This window comes from Heteronotia binoei, chromosome 1 (assembly GCF_032191835.1).
Source record: "Heteronotia binoei isolate CCM8104 ecotype False Entrance Well chromosome 1, APGP_CSIRO_Hbin_v1, whole genome shotgun sequence".
Taxonomy (NCBI): Eukaryota; Metazoa; Chordata; class Lepidosauria; order Squamata; family Gekkonidae; genus Heteronotia; species Heteronotia binoei.
Genome location: NC_083223.1, coordinates 21,239,264 through 21,256,991, shown reverse-complemented (window position 1 = coordinate 21,256,991; position 17,728 = coordinate 21,239,264). Strand labels below are relative to the sequence as shown.

Genomic DNA, 17,728 nt, shown 5'->3' with positions numbered 1-17,728 from the left:
AACGTATTTAAACTGATCTCTGTTAGCTTTTTTTTCTGTTGTAAGCCGCCCTGAGCCCACCTCGGTGGGGAGGGCGGGATATAAATCGAATAAAATAAAATAAATAAATAAACTTATAACCAGAGGAGCTTTCCCTAGCTCTCTAATTGACCAGCTCATCTGCCGCCTACTTGGTCCCAACTGCCCAGAAAACCAGCAGGGGGCAGCATCACAAAGCCAGATGTGTCACCGTTTCCTGGGCAACCAGGATCAACAATGGGCCTAGTCAACATCACCTCAGTCTGGGGTCTCCACATGGCCTGTATTTTTTTAAAACAACTGGCTTTTCATCCATATCAAACATTGGGAGTCCAGTGGCACCTTTCAGACCAACAAGGTTTTATTCAAAGCGTGAGCTTTCTTATGTACACATACTTCCTCAGTCTAATTGGAATGGAGGTTTACAGAACTGGTCTTAAACTGAACTCAAACTTTGTCTTGCTGCTTCAGACCAACGTGGCTACCCACCTGAACCTGGTAATATTTTAGACATCATAGATTCAAATAGGCCTCAGCCTGAATAACCCAGCCTAGCCCAACATCGTGAGATCTGGAAGCGAAGCAGAGTCAGTCATTTTTAGTCAGCTTAGATGAGAAACCACCAAAGAAGTCCAGGGCTGCTATCAGGAGGCAGGCAATGACAAGCCACCTATGAATGTCTCGTGCCTTGAAAACCCTATGGAGTTGCCATAGATTGGCCACAACTTGATGGTACTTTCCACCACCAGAAGTAAATGGGCTGAGGAGGGGGGGAAGGAATGGCAGAAATGCAGAAATTCAACTGTTCTCCAGGGAAGTCAACAGCCTTCAATTTTCACTTGAATGCATTTGTGATTTGCAGACACTAATATGGATACCCATTAATCCACTTCTGTCTTTCTAGGCTGATGCTGGACCAGAAGGTGAACCTGGACCCAGAGGACCTCCTGGTGAATTGGGCCCTGAGGTACTCCAGCTCTGTGTTAGGGGGGAGGTCATGAGAACCATTCTGTGCCCCCTCTTCGTGGGTGTTCTGGGGTTGATTCTCAGGATTTTCACCAGCTTTGTGTAGAAAAATGGACACCTGTGAACCAGTGTTCTCTCTAAGCTGAGTTAGCATGAGCTAGTTCACAGATTTTTAGGCTCCAGCTCACACATTTCTGTCTTAGCTCAGGAAGGATGACCCCAGAGCACAATAATTTATGCAGTAGCTCACAACTTTAATGCCAGTAGCTCACAATTTTAATACCAGTGGCTCACAACGTAGAATTTTTGCTCACAAGACTCTGCAGCTTAGAGGGAACGTTGCTTGAACCAAAAGAGTATGACCAAAAGAATCAATCAGTCAATCACACCTTTATTGGCATAACCAAATACTTTCTTAGCACAGAAAGATAAAGTACACATGTATGCACTTTACAACACGACCGTGCTAGAAGGAGACTTTTAAAAAAAAAAAAAAAGCTGGGAGTAACAGTCCCCATAAGATCAGCATAGGAAAAGGTTAGGGAATTATTTTTTGGCACCAGTGGGAAAAGGAGATACATGTGTACGATATAAATCACTGACCACCATTTGCATCATTATGCATGTCTCTTTGCCTTGACACTAAGGTTAGTAAATATAGCTCCTACAAATGCTATGAAACTCAGGGAAACCTTGTGCAGCCCTCTTTAATTTCGTCTCTCCTTTGAATGGCTCCCTTGGCTATTGCACTCTCTTTCCCTGCTCTAAGTCTCCAGGTGACCTCTGTGGTGGAGGAAAAGAGCTTATGAGCCTGCCTATTTCCCCCTCCTTGCTCACTTCACACATGGCAGAAATAGTCGCTTACCTATAGGACAGCGCTCAGAGGCTGACTAAAGCCCCAATGCTAAGTACGCCTACTTGAGAGTAAGCCTGTATTAAGTTCCTCCTCAACCTCCAGGAGCCGCACAATATATGTGAAAGAGCTGCATGGGACTCCTGAGCTGCAGTTTCGCCACCCCTGTAATCTAAGCTAAGTAGGGTCAGTTAGGACTAGGTCTTGGATGGGAGATCACAAGGAAGACTATAGCTGCTGAAGTTAAATGGCAAACCACCAGTGTTTATCTCTTGCCTTGAAAACTCCATGCTCCTGGGATTGCCATTAGTTGGGTGACTTCTGAGGGGTCATTTCACCTTTACTTGCAAAAACTTGGCAGAAGCATAGCCCCTGCTGCAAAAGCATCCATGTTCTCTTCTTCCTTTCGTTACAGGGAGGCCCCGGTTCTCCTGGAGATCCCGGCCTAACGGTAGGTTTCCCAGTTGGCTGCTCTGACTGACAGTTCCTCCTCAGAGACTGTCCACTTCACATTGGTGCTAGTTGGTTGGGGAATATCAACTGTTTTCGCACACAGCTTAACTCGCAGTGTCTGGTCGGATTTCCCACCATCTGCGCCGAAGTTACAGGAAGTGCCACAGCTTTTGCGGAGCAAACGTAAACCGCTAAAACCCAGTTTACGTTTGCTGCGCAAAAGCTGCGGCACTTCCTGTAATTCCGGCGCAGATGGTGGGAAATCCGACAGACGCTGCGGAGGGAACAGGATTGTGACTGCGAGGTAAGCTGTGTGCGAAAACGGTAATCGTAATTCGTAAGGCATCCCAAACACTGCTTCTCATTCTATGTGGGTGAGATTCCTGGCAAAATCATAAGAACGTAAGAGAAGTCATGTTGGATCATGCCAATGGCCCATCCAGTCCAACGCTCTGTGTCACCCAGTGGCCAAAAAATACAGGTGCCATCAGGAGGTCCACTGGTGGGGCCAGGACACTAGAAGCCCTCCCACTGTTGCCCCCCCCCCCCAAAGCACCAAGAAATCTGTAGCAAGCCTCCATTTATAACCATAAGCAGAATTTGGAGACATTGTTGGTGTAATTTCTTTTGGCCCGTTGAATTTCAATAGAAATTGTGAAGGTAGACAAAAACACAAAGGGCCTTGTAGAGAAACAAAAACATGAAGGGCCTTGTGTTATGCAGTTAATTTGTGGCACCTTAAAGGCTGATGTATTAGTCTTTAAGGAGCCATGTCTTTGGCCACACAGCTAACCCAGTAGGATGTAGGTCCTACTGGAAGGTGTCCTGATGCCACACCCAGCATACCAGGTGAGATTCAGCCCACACAATGCTTTCCTTTCTGTCTTCTGTTGATAGGATTGTGATGTGATGACCTACATCCGAGAGACCTGTGGCTGTTGCGGTTAGTTTCCCTTTTGTGCTTTTGAGAACTCCCTCGCTTTTGAGACCCACCCATCCCTTCGGCTGAAGACGTGCAACCGGTTGATTGTCGTTATGCAGTCAATTTTCGTAAGCCATTCTGTGGTATAGAGACGTGCAACTGGATGTTAACAAGTCGAGAAACAGCACCAAAGAAGACGGTGCTGATAAATTTCTGTGCATAGTAATGGTTGCACACTCTGCCATCCTATGCAGAGTTACACCTGTCGAAGCCTATTGGTGTCAAGGGACTTAAAAGGGCATAACTCTGATTAGGAGGCCCCTGGCTGGGTTTTAGGGTCTGATCAGATTAGACATTAAATGCGACTTGGGTAGGAGAAAACTAGTGTGTGGGGCCAGATCTACTCCCAAGAAAAATAGTGGAGGATGGGAGCCCAAATCTGCTCCCAAGTGCAACACAGCAGTAGGAAGGGATTCTTCATTCCCTCTCCATGCAATTTTGCTAGCAGAAAAGGGTCATGGGGAGGCTTCTATTGGTCACTGCCAGTTCCACATGTTTCTTGGTCTCATCTGTCCTTTGCAGTGCGATTCTAAGGACACTTTCCTGGAAGGAAGCTCCATTTGATAGAGCAGGATTCTGAGTAGACCTGCTTAGGATCATAGCGGCCTAGAGAGGGCTTTGGGGATTGTAGATGAGCCAGGTTTAGCACCGCCATTTCCCTGCCCAAATCATCTGTTTCCCTGCCAATCTCTGTTCCGCTGGATTTCAGCAGGTGCAAGTAACTGAGGCAAAGCATCTCCCTGTCTGTAAAGAAGGATGTAGTGCCAGACCTTTTTTGTAGCCGGAACTCCTTTGCATATTAGGCCACACACCCCTGATGTAGCCAATCTTCCTGGAGCTTACAGTAGGCCCTGTATGAAGAGCCCTGTAAGCTCTTGGAGGATCGGCTACATCAGGGGAGTGTGGCCTGATATGCAGAGGAGATCCTGCTATAAAAAAAGCCCTGGTAGTGACCTCTCCTTTGTCTTTGACCTCCTGACTTTCTGGCCCGTGCATGTAAGGCCTCTGACTACTTGGTCTCTCTTCTCCATAGACTGTGAGAAGGTCTGTGGCCCCTTGGACATAGTCTTCATCATAGACAGCTCAGAGAGCATCGGCTACACCAATTTCTCCCTGGAGAAGAACTTTGTCATCAACGTCGTGAGCAGGCTGGGTTCCATTGCCAAAGATCCCAAATCGGAGACAGGTCAGTGGTGCGACGGCATTGGATGCCACAGCGAAACATCAGGAGCTGGTACATGTTTTCTTTCCCCAACCACAACAGAGGCCTCTCAGATGGAAAGATCTGGGAGCTTTACTGTTGTGTGTTTTTTTGTGAAGGGAAACCTCTGAGCTTCCAGGTGTGCAGGCTATTTGCCTTTGCACTGGGCTGTGTGCTCTAATGTGGGTTTTAGGACACTTCTTAGCTTCTCTGAAACTCTCAGGATATTCCTGACTCACCTTGTGACAACCCTGGAAGCCAGAAGAAAGGATGAGATTGTTCTGCTTTGGAAGTTTGTATTGTTTAATGGGGAAGGGAAAAAACCAAAAAAGAGATTATTCTGTATGTAATGTACTTTTTCTGTTGTTGTTGTTAGGGCTTTTTTGTAGCAGGAACTACTTTGCATATTAGGACCCCTGATGTAGCCAATCCTCCAAGAGCTTGCAGTAGACCCTGTACTAAAAGCCCTGTAAACTCTTGGAGGATTGGCTACATCAAGGGTGTGTGGCCTAATATGCAAAGGAGTTCCTCCAACAAAAAAAGCCCTGGTTATTATTAATCACTATCATCATCTTCATTTGTAGCCATGGATCCACAGAAAGCTTGGCCTCCTAGCTAGCCTCTGTTTGTGCTCACCCCCATGCGCAAAGGGTTTGTGGGAGAAGCTTGAACTTCTCTCATTTGGCCTGGTGAAGGGAGAAGGGGAGAAATAGCGGGAGATGCTCTCGCTGTTTCTTATTTTCTCCAGACTTCACTGCATGTAACAAACGAACCCACATCTTCTGCTGAGCAGGGCCGGATTAAGAAATAGGCAGAGTAGGCACTGGCCTTTGGGCCCCCGCACCTTTAGGGGGCCCGGGTTGGCTCCCCGCCCCCAGTTTTCCCCGGTTGTTAATGTTTGTTTTGTGTAATAAAATTGGTTAATTAAAATTGTTGGTTGATAAAATTAAAAGCATATTAGGAGATAATTTACAAGGGGGAGATTTTTACTCCACAGGGTTTAATCCAGCATTGCCCCTGAGCTCTCTGAGCATGTGCAAAGATCATGAGGGATCCATTTGCAATGACGTTGCAATGACATTTGAAAAAATTAATCTTTGGAGCATCTCTTCTTGTTTCTTGTCTGCTCCAAGTGTCAGCATGAAGGACAGGTAAAATTTCCTGCCTCTGCCTGAAGGCAGCCTTCCCATCTGGCCTCTGCCACTATGCTACCCTCTCTCTGTACCACCTGACTGTGGCTCTGGGCAAAGCAGTTGCCACCCTTGTGTGTCTGAAATGAGCCTGAAATGCAGGTGGGCTCTATTGCATGCCACTCTCTTTGGATTTGTGAGATGCTGGGGTAGCAAGAGACCCATCCAAAGTCCGTGTTCCAGACACCTTTTCAAATGACATGACTGCCCCCTGGCTGATACTCGGGGATGGAATTCTAGCAGGAATTTCTTTGCATATTAGGCCACACACCCCTAATGTAACCAATCCTCCAAGAACTTACAAAAAAGAGCCTTGTACATATGAACATATGAAGCTGCCTTATACTGAATCAGACCCTCGGTCCATCAACGTCAGTATTGTCTTCTCAGACTGGCAGCGGCTCTCCAGGGTCTCAAGCTGAGGTTTTTCACACCTATTTGCCTGGACCCTTTTTTGGAGATGCCAGGGATTGAACCTGGGACCTTCTGCTTCCCAAGCAGATGCTCTACCACTGAGCCACCGTCCCTCCCCTATTGTAAGCTCTTGCAGGATTAGCTACATCAGGGGGGTGTAGCATAATATGCAAAGGAGCTCCTGCTAGAATTCCACCCCTGCCTACTGATACTGAAACCTTTATTAGGCATTTGTTGATAAGAATCCTGATAGTAGGAAGTAGGAGGCAATACAATTATATTATAAAAGAAAATGCCATTTAAAACAATAAACATCTAAATTTAGCACAAAATCAAGGATAGACTTTAAAAAAGACTGTCAATACTTCATTTCTTCCCTAAGCTGATAAACCCATCCTGCTCAGTTTGATTATTGCCCCTGGTGTGAACAGGGTTGTGAGCAGTGTTCCCTCTAAGCTGAGTTAGTGTGAACTAGCTCACAGTTTTTTAGCCTCTGACTCACAAATTTTTGTCTTAGCTCAGGAAAAATGGCCCCTGAGCAAGCTAATTTATGCAGTAGCCAAACTGCTCGCTCAGAACTTTAATGCCAGTAGCTCATGAAGTAGAATTTTTTGCTCTCAAGACTCTCCAGCTTAAAAGGAACATTGGCTGTGAGTGCAGATTTCAGCAGGCTGCAGGGTAGTTGTGAGTACAGATTTCGGCAGGCTGCCTTGTGGGGCGGTGTGACGGTGAATGCCTGGAGAGGAAGCCAAGAAGCTGTTTTTACTTAGGACGGTGTGGTTTCCTTGACAGGGGCCCGGGTCGGGGTGGTACAGTACAGCCACGAGGGCACCTTCGAAGCCATCCAGCTCAATGACGAGCACATCGACTCCCTCTCCAGCTTCAAGGAGGCGGTGAAGAGGCTTGAGTGGATCGCAGGGGGCACCTGGACGCTCTCGGCGCTTCAGTTTGCCTACAACAAGCTCATCAAGGAAAGCCGGCGGGAGAAAGCCCGGGTCTTCGCTGTGGTGGTGACCGATGGGCGCCACGACCCCCGGGACAACGACTCCCACTTGCAGGCCCTCTGTGGCGGGGATGTCACCGTCACCGCCATCGGGATTGGCGACATGTTCCACAAGGCCCAGGAGGACGAGACCCTGACATCCATCGCCTGTGACAACGCCGGCAGAGTCCAGAAGATGAAGCTGTTTACGGAGCTGGTGGCCGAAGAGTTCATTGACAACATGGAGCACGAACTCTGTCCAGGTCTGTCATCACTGCCTCCGAGGGTCCCACTGAAGAGAATAGATCTAATTTGTTTTTATTTATGAAAACATTTATATCCCACCTTCCCTCTTGGTTTAAGGCAGCTTACAATAATAGTTAAAACATGCCCAGCGGATCAGGCCTAGTTTGGAAAAGATAGAAATGGTGAGGGGAAAGAGTGCACTTTTTGGGGGGGGGAGAGGGGTGTCTGTGTGATTCTGCAAGTCCATTACTAGGCCTTACTCTATTTGACATCATTTCAGATTCAGAAAAGAAATATTTTTTTCACAGTTTATGAGATCATATGCATGGGATAAGATTGTGTGGGCACAGCGGGAGGAGAGGGGGGTGTAAAAAGGTAAAGGTAGTCCCCTGTGCAAGCACCAGTCATTTCCAACTCTGGGGTGACGTCGCAGGTGTTACTGGGCCAGAATGTTCTGTTTTGTTTGCAGCAGTTAGGGAGACATTTTCTCCTCACAGCCCTGTCTAATGTTTTCACTTCTCATTTCAGATCCTCAGATTGTCTGTCCTGAATTGCCCTGCCAAACAGGTAAAAAATCCAGGAATGACCAGTCCTACGTTCACCACAGTTGTTGTTGTAGAATGTGGAAAGCGCCCAAGGAAGTCAAACTAGCCCTTTTCAGTTGGTACAGTTTTGCCAGTCCAACTGCCCAGTTCAAGAGATCTTGCTGTGGGCCATATTTTCAAAGGGTACAGTTGCCATTTTGTGTGAGTAAGGCAAGGCATACGTTTTTCCAGCTTCAGACATACACAGTTGGAAACCAATATTATGAAAGGTAAGAGTTCATGCATACCTCAGCTGGATATTATGGGTTATTATTGTCCTGTTCATACAAAATAGGTATATTAGGAGGATTGTGGGTACTCCCTTTATGGGAGGCTGGAAGATCAACACTGTAATGACTGAAAAGGGCTCGTGTGAGAGGTTCTGAAAAGGGAAGGGGGGAATTTATTTTGACTAGAACTTTCTGTTCCACCATTATTCTTTCCCAGTCAGTTATCTGTCTTTGCAAGTTATCTTCATAAGCAAGTACATATTTTGCATTATGACCCATTCTGCTGATGTGGTTCTGCCAGGTCAAACTTGACACCACAAGGGCATTCCCTCCCCCCCCAAAAAACCCTTCCACTCCTCATCACTCAGGGCCAAACTAGACATGACTGTCATGAAGACATTGCCACCGTTTCACAGTAGGGCTGCCAAGTTCCCGGGCCGGGCGGGGATTACCCCGCCCTGGAGGTTCCCAACCCACCGGCCCCCATTGAGTCGGCATGAGGGGATCCTCCCCCGATGTCGCTGGTGCAATGATGTCACTTGCAGTGATGTCATCACACCAGCAACGTCGTGCGCCAGCCGCTCTAGGAGCTTCTGGGAAAACTCTATGGTTTTCCCGGACTCTCTAGCAATTTGGGAGGGAAAACTATGGTACCGGAAGCTGCAGGGGACTTGGCAACCACATTTCAGAGTCATTTGGAAATGCCATGAGGGCCCTGTCCTCACTGAGTCCGCAGTGCAGTGGGCTGAGGTGCTCTTGTTTCCTTCCCCAACTGCACCTTATCAAGTGTCAAAATGGCCACATTGTCCTCCCCCCCGCCCGGCAGCCATTTCAACGCTTGAAAGGGTGGGAGAAACAAGAGCGCCATGTTGTGGGTCTAGGGTTGCCAGGTCCAAATGCTGTGCCGGCGAGAGCTGGGAGGGAACCTTCTGGGAGTTGGATGGAGCATCGCGATGTGCTGACATCACACAGAAGTTATGTCAGCATGTTCAGGATGTTGCCTCAGCAAAGCGGTTGTTTTGGGGCAAAACTGTATTGCGAAATCAACCTCAAATCATGGAGTTTTATCCCCAAAAAAGAACATCACCATGCTGACATCCCTGGTGTCCTGATGTCCAGGGGTGGAATTCTAGCAGGAGCTCCTTTGCATATTAGGCCACACACCCTGATGTAGCCAATCCTCCAAGAGCTTATAAAAAAGAGCCTTGTAAGCGCCAAGATTGGCTACATCAGGGAGCTGTGGCCTAATATGCAAAGGAGCTCCTGCTAGAATACCACCCCTGCTGATGTCACTTCCGTGTGACATCAGCACATTGTGTTTATTTTCGGCACCGATGCTATTTGGGAATGGGATTTCCTCCCACTGGCTAGCTGGGTGATGGTGGGCAGAAGCCCCTCAAAAGGGAGATCCCCTGTTCCCAACCAGGGAATGGCAACCATATCGGGGGTCCCATCAGCCACCGGGGGTGGGGGAGGAATCACAACATTTAAAATGGCTTTAGAATGGTGGTGGCCACAAGGACGCCATCACAGCTAGCTTGGCCCTTAGGTTTTCTACCCTCAAACTGGCTCCATTTCTGGGGGTAACATCCCGTCCTCTTGGGCCAGAGATTGACATCAGGTAAGTATTTAATAGATACAGCTGTGGTGCGTACTACATTTGGGCAAATGTAAGGATTGTTGCATTTACCATGGCTGCAAGGTGGATTTGGGGCAGATAGTTTTGACAGTTTTCAGAACAGCCATTTTTACAGCTAGTGGTTGTCTACTGCCAGGGTGAACAGAACAATCCTAGTTTCTTCTGTCTTCCGCATCTTGCTGGCTGGACCCACTTACATAAACTCCTGAATTTATTTTAGCAAACCTCATGGTCTGTCCTAGAATGCAGTTTGTCCTTGGCCACACAACACAGTCACAACTCTCAATCAAGGGAGGGGGGAGCATGCTCAGCATTGTAAAATCAGAGTGATTGATTGGTGTATGAGGAACTTGTCTTTGCTGATACCTTATGAATGAACAGCAGGACTGATTTCCCACTATCCTTATGCCGCTCTCACTCTCCTCTTCTCCATGGGGCTTCCATTGGATTTCATACTCTCTGCCCCGGGGCTGCAACTTGCTCCGCCTCTTTCGCGCAGCAAGCAAGATCCTCTAAAAAACGATTTCTGTTTGCCGCGTGAAAAAGACAAAGCAAGTTGCCGCCCCAGGGCAGATAGCGTGAAATCCAACGGAAGCCCCACAGAGAAGAGGAGCATAAGCCTGGGGGGGGGGGGGGATCAGTTTAGGAGAAACTCTGAATTTTATAACTGACAGAAAAAAAGAGACAAAAATGATGAGATCAGAACGCTGCTCTGCTAAAAGAAGGGATGCAAATTATGTCAGTTATTGGATTTTAACTAACCAGGATTTCAACTGGTCTTTCTCTCAAAAGTGCAATTGCTATTTAGGTTTTGAATTTAACCCTTTCTTTGTTCATAAAAGCAATCAGGTTTTCTGTCCCTGCTCTTGTATATATATTACTGTTATTTTTTAAAAAAAAATTAAACTTTAGACCTCTAAAGGTGAATACAGAAGATGCTGTGCCTTCCTTTTAGCCATAAAGACTCCTTATACAGAAGCATGTCCTTTTTGCTATATTTGTTCTAGCTCCAGTCTGACCCCAGAATCCCAGCATATCAAGGGATGGCTTTCCTATAGTAGGGAAAGGAGAGTCAATCATTTGCTGCTTTTAGGGGGGAACTCAGGATAGATGTGCACTGGAGGGGAACAGCATATCGGAGCATCTTGCCTTCTCTCCTTCAAGGAATGGACGAAATCATTGTTTCCTTTTTGGAGAGCAAGGAAGTGCTCAGAATGTTGAGGGTTTGCTGGCTGAAGGGGCAGAATGTTGAGGGTTTGCCAGCTGAAGGGGCAGAATGTTGAGGGCTTGCCAGTTGGTGAGGATTTGCCAGCTGAAGGGGCAGAATGTTGAGGGTTTGCCAACTGAAGGGACAGAATGTTGAGGGTTTGCCAGTTGGTGGCAGAATGTTGAGGATTTGCCAGCTGAAGGGGCAGAATGTTGAGGGTTTGCCAGTTGGTGAGGATTTGCCAGCTGAAGGGGCAGAATGTTGAGGGTTTGCCAGTTGGTGAGGATTTGCCAGCTGAAGGGGCAGAATGTTGAGGGTTTGCCAACTGAAGGGACAGAATGTTGAGGGTTTGCCAGTTGGTGGCAGAATGTTGAGGATTTGCCAGCTGAAGGGGCAGAATGTTGAGGGCTTGCTAGTTAAAATGGGCCATTGTGACAGTGAAGGGGCTGAAGAAGTACTTTATCCAAACACTAGAGGGCATTGAACAACTTGCTCCACCTGTATGGCTTGTAATGATGCAGTGGAAGGCAAGTCTTTTGTTCTCACTGGCTAACCTTGATGAGTCCAAAGTTGGAATGGATAAGAAGGAAACCTGGGTGGAGGGGGTGGAGCCTGCAATTCAGTGGAGATGCCATGCAAGTTTCTTTCCAGCAGACCACCAGCTTCAGAGCAGTTTTGCTTTGACTTGAGTATTTGTTCACATGCAAAATTCAAAGTGAAGCTCAACAGTGGAATTAAGCAAAGCAAAACTGCACTGAAAACGTCTGCATGCCATGAATATTGGGGTCCTAAGTGGAGTTGCACCCTTTTGTGGCCACTGACTTCAGGGTCTTTAGAAAGCTATAGCTCTGCTTGGGACAGCATTGTCAGTTGCGCAGTTAATCCAGTGAATGGGGTACGTTTTGCTCCTTAAATTGCCATTCCTCAAATGGGAGGGGGGGGATATTTCCTCCTTTGTTCCTTCACATGGAAAGGACAATAATGGACTGGACAACTCAATGTTTGAAAGACATAGAAAGGGCATAGAGTTTGCATGGGGTGTGATTGTTAGGAATATTTTACCTTGTCATTGTAGAAGCCTCATTATTAAATACTAGGAATAAGGCCTGTTGTGGAGAAAAATACAACGGGCTCTAGAAGGAGGCTCTGGGCAAGTGCTCTCACACCCTTGCTGCCTTCCCACCCACCCAAGTGAAGGCATTCACTCCCCCGCACCCTTGGTGTCTTCCCATCCCCAAGTCTATTGAAGCCCTGCCCTTTCCAAATCTCAGGTTCTATCTCTCCAGGAATTTCCCAGTCTGGAGCTGGTAACTCTACCCCCAACTGTTTTTAGAAAGTGGGCAGGGCTTTCAGCTATGCAGGACCCCATTCCCTGTCATTTTGGGGCTGGCACTACTTCTTGTGGCAGCCATTTTGTCATTAGTTTTGCCTCCTGCGGCAGCCATTTTGTGGTTGTGTCCACAAACCCTAACCCTAACCACTACTCTATGTCAGAATTCCAAAAGTTCCCACAGGCTAAAAATACTGGGAATCCAGGTATTGCAGAATACTGTAAATCGGAATATATACTGGAACGCTACAAATCAGACAAGCTGGTAGGATCACTTGCACAGGATTGATAATCAGCTAGTACTGGTCTGACAGGGCTGGGTAGGCTTGCCAGCCCCCAGGTCCTGGTGGGGGATCCCCCGGTTTTGCAGACCCTTCCCTGTGCTATGATGTGCCTTTCCATCTCGGCAGGTTTAGAAACTTGCAAACTGCTTGTGTTTTGGAAGGGGGGTGTGTGCCTTTAAATCTCAGCAAGACTAAAGCTGGGGGAGGGGCAAGCAGGCAGAGCCAAGTGACTCTTCCCAGTGAGTCCAGGAGAGAGGAAGAGAGAGAGGGAGATCAGTCCCTCTGTTTGTTTTGCATTCCTTTCAGAAGTCATTTGTATAGTAAAAGAGAGAATAAAGAGTTAACTAGAACCTGATTATGTGATGAAGGAAAACTCCACCCCTACACTGCTCTGCTCACTACTTTCATTTTTCTGTTAGTCTGAAGTCTTGCGACTCCTGTGAGTAAATTGCCCCAGTGAGATCACAAAAGAATGGGCTTGCAAACTGTTTATCTGATTGCACACCCCTAGTGCCAGGTTGACCATAACCCACTAGGTTCTGCCCTGGATATACCTGCCTTGGCTTCATCTGAGGCCCTGTCCTTTTTAAACCCACTAGCAAAATCAAAGTGCGTAGAAATCAGAGGTCCGTGGCATTCTCGAAAGCCCTGAAAATATTCTTTTGGAACTCACTTGCAGGTGGGAGGAACCCTGGGATCGAAAACCCAGTTACTTCCCGCCCAATGGAAGAGGGAATCAAGATAACTTTTCCCACCAGCAAACCCATGATCGCCCAGTACTTGGACTTCACGAAGGTGGCCCAGGACCCCAGCTCGTACCCCAGGCTGGTGGCCATCTTGGCCTATACGGCCGAAAAAGCCAAGTTTGCCACAGGACATGAGCGGCAGGAATGGATGGACCTGTTCATTGACACTTTCAAAACGGTGCACAGAGAGATTGTGGGGGATCCAGAAACTGTACTAGGCCTCTGTTGAGACTGCTTCTGTGCTTCTTGGTTTGGCTTTGTGCAGCATAAAGCTAGTCAGAAGAGCTACTTGACTATTAGAAATCTTCCTGGAACTCCCATTAGTACTAGGGCATTACAGCAGTGGAAACTTCTAGAACTTCTAGCTATTATATTTTGAGGAAATGAAGTTTATAGGGGCAGGAAGGCAAGCTGACTGTAGAGTAGCAATTCAGCTCCATCCCTAGGATTTAGGCTGTGCTAAAGACCGTATGCATTCGTTGAATAACGCAACACAATATGTAAAGAAAGGATGTGGAATGGTAGGGTATAGTTTGATCTTGTCAGATTTCAGAAACTGAGCAGAGTTGGTACTTGGATGGGAGTGGCGTTGCCAGCCTCCAGGTAGGGCCTGGAGATCTCCGGCTTTTACAACTGATCTCCAGCTGGCAGAGATCAGCTCCCCTGGAGAAAATGGCTGCTTGGAAGGGTGGGCTGTATGGCATTGCACCACGCTGTGGCCCCTCCCCAAACCCCACCCTTTCCCAGATCCACCACTGAAAGTCTTCAGGTATTTTCCAACACAGAGCTGGCAACCTTCCTACTTGATGGCACTTCACACACACACACACACAATGCAAAAAGTATAAGGGTCAGCATTTTTCCTTGACCTTCCCTGGATGGAGGTTGGAATAAGGACACTTGCATGGGGAGCTCTTTAATAGTGCCATAAGCCACACTGGTTGCTCTCTTTGTTTCCATGACCCCTCACAGGCTCTGATCATGTGGCAGTAGCAGCCATGCACACAAACCACACCTGCTTCTCACTTCTTTGGATTGCCAAGCAGTGGGAGGAACACAGGAGCACTCATGACATACTTGCCCAAGACTACTTCTCTAAACCCTCACAGTTACCAGATGGAAAGCTGCTCAGGGGCCACTGTGGCCAAGATTTTTAGAATCAATGACATCAGCAGCATGGGCGCCAATGAGCTCTTTTTCTTGCAAGAGTTCCTCTGCATATTAGGCCACGCCTCCCTGACATAGCCAATCCTCCAAGAGCTTAGAGGGCTCTTAGTACAGGGCCTACTGTAAGCTGCAGGAGGACTGGCTACATCAGGGGGGCGTGGCCTAATATGCAGAGGAGCTCCTGCTAGAAAAAGAGCCTTGCCATGCCATCAGCTGGTCTTTCAGAGCTGCAGGCATGGCAATGTGGTTCTAAGCTAGAGGTGGAAAGTGCTGTCAAGTCACGGCTGACTTATGGCGACCCTGTGGGGTTTTCAGAGGTGGTTCGTTCGCCATTGCCTGCCCCTATGTAGCAACCCTGGATGTCCTTAGTGACCCCCCTCCCAAATACTAACCAGGGCCAGCCTTGCCTCATTTCTGAGATCAGACAAGATCTGGTTAGCCTGGGCCATCCAGGTCAGGGTGTTCCTTTATTCTATTGCCTGGAAATTGCTGGGTCTGCCAGTTTTAGCTGCAAGGGCTTTCCTAGCTAATTCAATGGAATCCATGATGCTAAAGGAGATGACAGGTGGAAGATTTTAAGTTGCTGCAGAAGTGGTTTTGAACACACACCTGTTGCCTTCCAAGGTGCTTGGAAATGTGTGTTCAACTGAACCTCCAACACGCCTGGAACACTTTTCTCTCTTCATGCTAAAGCTCTCTGTGGTCTTTAGAGCTTCTAATTCAAAACTGCAATCCAAAACTCCCTGATCCAAGCCCAGCTCTGAATCCACTGAAACAGAGAACTGGGGGGAGCAAAAGGGACCATTCCTAGCAAACTCTAGACATTCCTCTTTGTCCATTGGCTATTCTGTTTGTATCGATGGGTGTTCCCATTTTGCACTTTCTTCCTGTTAGTTAATACCACCCATAGTCCCAGTGGGAAATTATCAATGGAAGCTGGAATCTCAGTGGTTGTTGATGTACTGCATAATATAAAAGAACGATTTGGGTTGTGGGGGAGAAACTTCTCCATGGAAAATTTATATCTTGGGGACTAGAGCTATCCCTTGAGTAAGCAAAATATAAACAGGATATTGTAGCTGGGGCGGCCCAAACAAGCCAGTAAGAATTAAGCTAACTCGGATATTAGCAGTTCGCAGCAGTGCTGTCGTAGCAAGTGTATATTTTTGCACCTTGTAGCAAAAGTAGCCCCTTGATGGGGCTTTTAATTTATGCCTTCCAACAGAATAATGTATAGTACATTGGGAAGGAACTGGAAGCCACAAATGCGTCAGCCAAAATCTTCCAGAATTTTCGTTTTGGCAATCATCCAGTATGTGTTTCATTTCATGTCACGTGGCTTCTGAGCAAGTGAAAAACAGCCAGCATGGAGTCAAACAAGTGGTTTCTTCTCTAACTAGCATTGATTTTGGTGAGTGTTGAGGAAGCAAGTGTGTTCTGAAGGGATCCAGGCAGCAATGGGTTTCCCAGCCATCACTAACAGGAAGTGGTCCAGTGGAATCGTCAGATCATCCATTGCTTGCTGGACAACCTAATTTCAAATGACCTTCCTCTGCTCGGGGAATCCAAAATTCAATACTGGCTCTTCAAGTCCATTCTCATTGTCAGTAATTTAGTTCAATCTCTCTCTTTGGGTGGTTTCACACAAGAGATTTGGCCCAACCTAGCCCCGCCACCCATTCGGATTAAAAGCACATGATCACACCACATTTGCCCTCTGAGTCGCACCCATTCTCACCCCGTCTCCAGATGTCTCCTATCCAGATTTAAAAGCCAGCTGGATTTTCCCGGTAGTTTCCCTCTGAATTGCATCTAGGTCACATAATCAGTAGCTGTCTGAATGCCCGGGTGCAACTCATAAGCGGAAGAACTGTTTGATCAAGCCAAACCGTTTCTGGCATGGTCGGGGGGGGGGGTTTCCCGTAACCCCTCTCAGATGAGCGCTTGTGCGCTTCTCTGCTTGAGCACACACACCGGATGACTTTAAAAAACCCAACAACAACCCATAGTCCCGGTGGGAAATTATCAATGGAATCTGGAATGCTGCTGAACTGTATAATGTAAAAGAAAGATTTGGCACGGGTCCGTAGTTGCTGCACTAGCAGTGTGAATAGGCAACCACGGACCGCTGCCGGGATCCTGCCACTTCAACAGCGGCTGTTGGATAACTCGGAAACCAGGGCTTTTTTGTAGCAGGAGCTCCTTTGCATATTAGGCCACACACACCCCCGATGTAGCCAGTCCCCCATGAGCTTACAGTAGGCCCTGTAAGAAGAGCCCGGTAAGCTCTTGGAGGATTGGCTACATAAGAGGGTTGTGGCCTAATATGCAAAGGAGTTCCTGCTACAAAAAAAGCCCTGCCGGAAATGGACCAAATTCAAGTGGGTTTTTTGGCGATGGGATAATATTGCGTCAATTTCACAGTGTGAAACCACCCTTTCTCTCTCTCTCTCTCTCTCTCTCTCTCTGTATTTCTTCCATTAGCTCTATTAGCACCTTAAAGATGAGCAAAATTTGTGGCAGGGGGTATGAGCTTTTGCGTGTTACTACTTTCTTCTTCAGGTACTGCTGTAGACAGACTGAAATGGCTACCCATCTTGACCTATCTCTGTTAAATGAGGATGGACTCAAAAACCAAGTTCATTGACATTCCACACACACACACACACACACACACACACAAATGAGACTTTCCTCCTGCAAATTCACAATGCATAGTGGTAGCCAATGCACCATGTCATTCGAATGCTTGAATGGCGAGTGGCTTTAGATCAGAATACATGTTGAGCTATTTGTGAAACTGGAGATCTGCCCGGTCATTCCCCACTTTTAGAAGAAGGCCTCCTCTTGTAGTCATTGGACCTGTGCCTAGTGTGAGCTGACTCGCAGAGCGCAAGCTGCTTGGAGCAATTCTGTTGTAGATCATCCTTATTATGTAGAATTCTGTGGGCCTGTACAAACTAGTGCTGATGGTATATCCCATATCTTGTTTGTATAAAGTATATGAGAAGAAACCATATTCCAATTAAACTTTTAATGTGAAGAGAGCAATGTGCTGGTCTGGACTGGTGTTTTCCCTCACTCTTCTAGAAGCGTCTCAGTGACAACCAGTGTTCCCTCTAAGCTGAGTCAGCATGAGCAAGCTCACAGATTTTTAGCCTCCGGCTCACACATTTTTGTCTTAGCTCAGGAAGGATAGCCCCAGAGCAAACTAATTTATGCAGCAGCTCACCACT

General features: G+C 47.2%; 1 protein-coding gene across 2 annotated transcripts in view; it reads left to right on the top strand.

Moving 5' to 3' along the window:
- The window catches only part of COL6A2 (collagen type VI alpha 2 chain), a 79,968-nt gene that overhangs the window by 53,832 nt on the left and 8,408 nt on the right, over positions 1-17,728 (top strand). The window contains exons 22-28 of one of the 2 annotated variants that reach the window (XM_060232151.1): positions 923-985; positions 2,253-2,288; positions 3,188-3,233; positions 4,306-4,458; positions 6,870-7,322; positions 7,834-7,872; positions 13,259-13,671. In XM_060232151.1, coding sequence (XP_060088134.1) covers positions 923-985; positions 2,253-2,288; positions 3,188-3,233; positions 4,306-4,458; positions 6,870-7,322; positions 7,834-7,872; positions 13,259-13,554 — 1,086 coding nt within the window. In that variant the 3' untranslated portion in view covers positions 13,555-13,671. Of the gene's footprint in view, positions 1-922; positions 986-2,252; positions 2,289-3,187; positions 3,234-4,305; positions 4,459-6,869; positions 7,323-7,833; positions 7,873-13,258; positions 13,672-17,728 lie in introns of those variants that run through there. The other variant, XM_060232143.1, reaches the window with a different exon arrangement.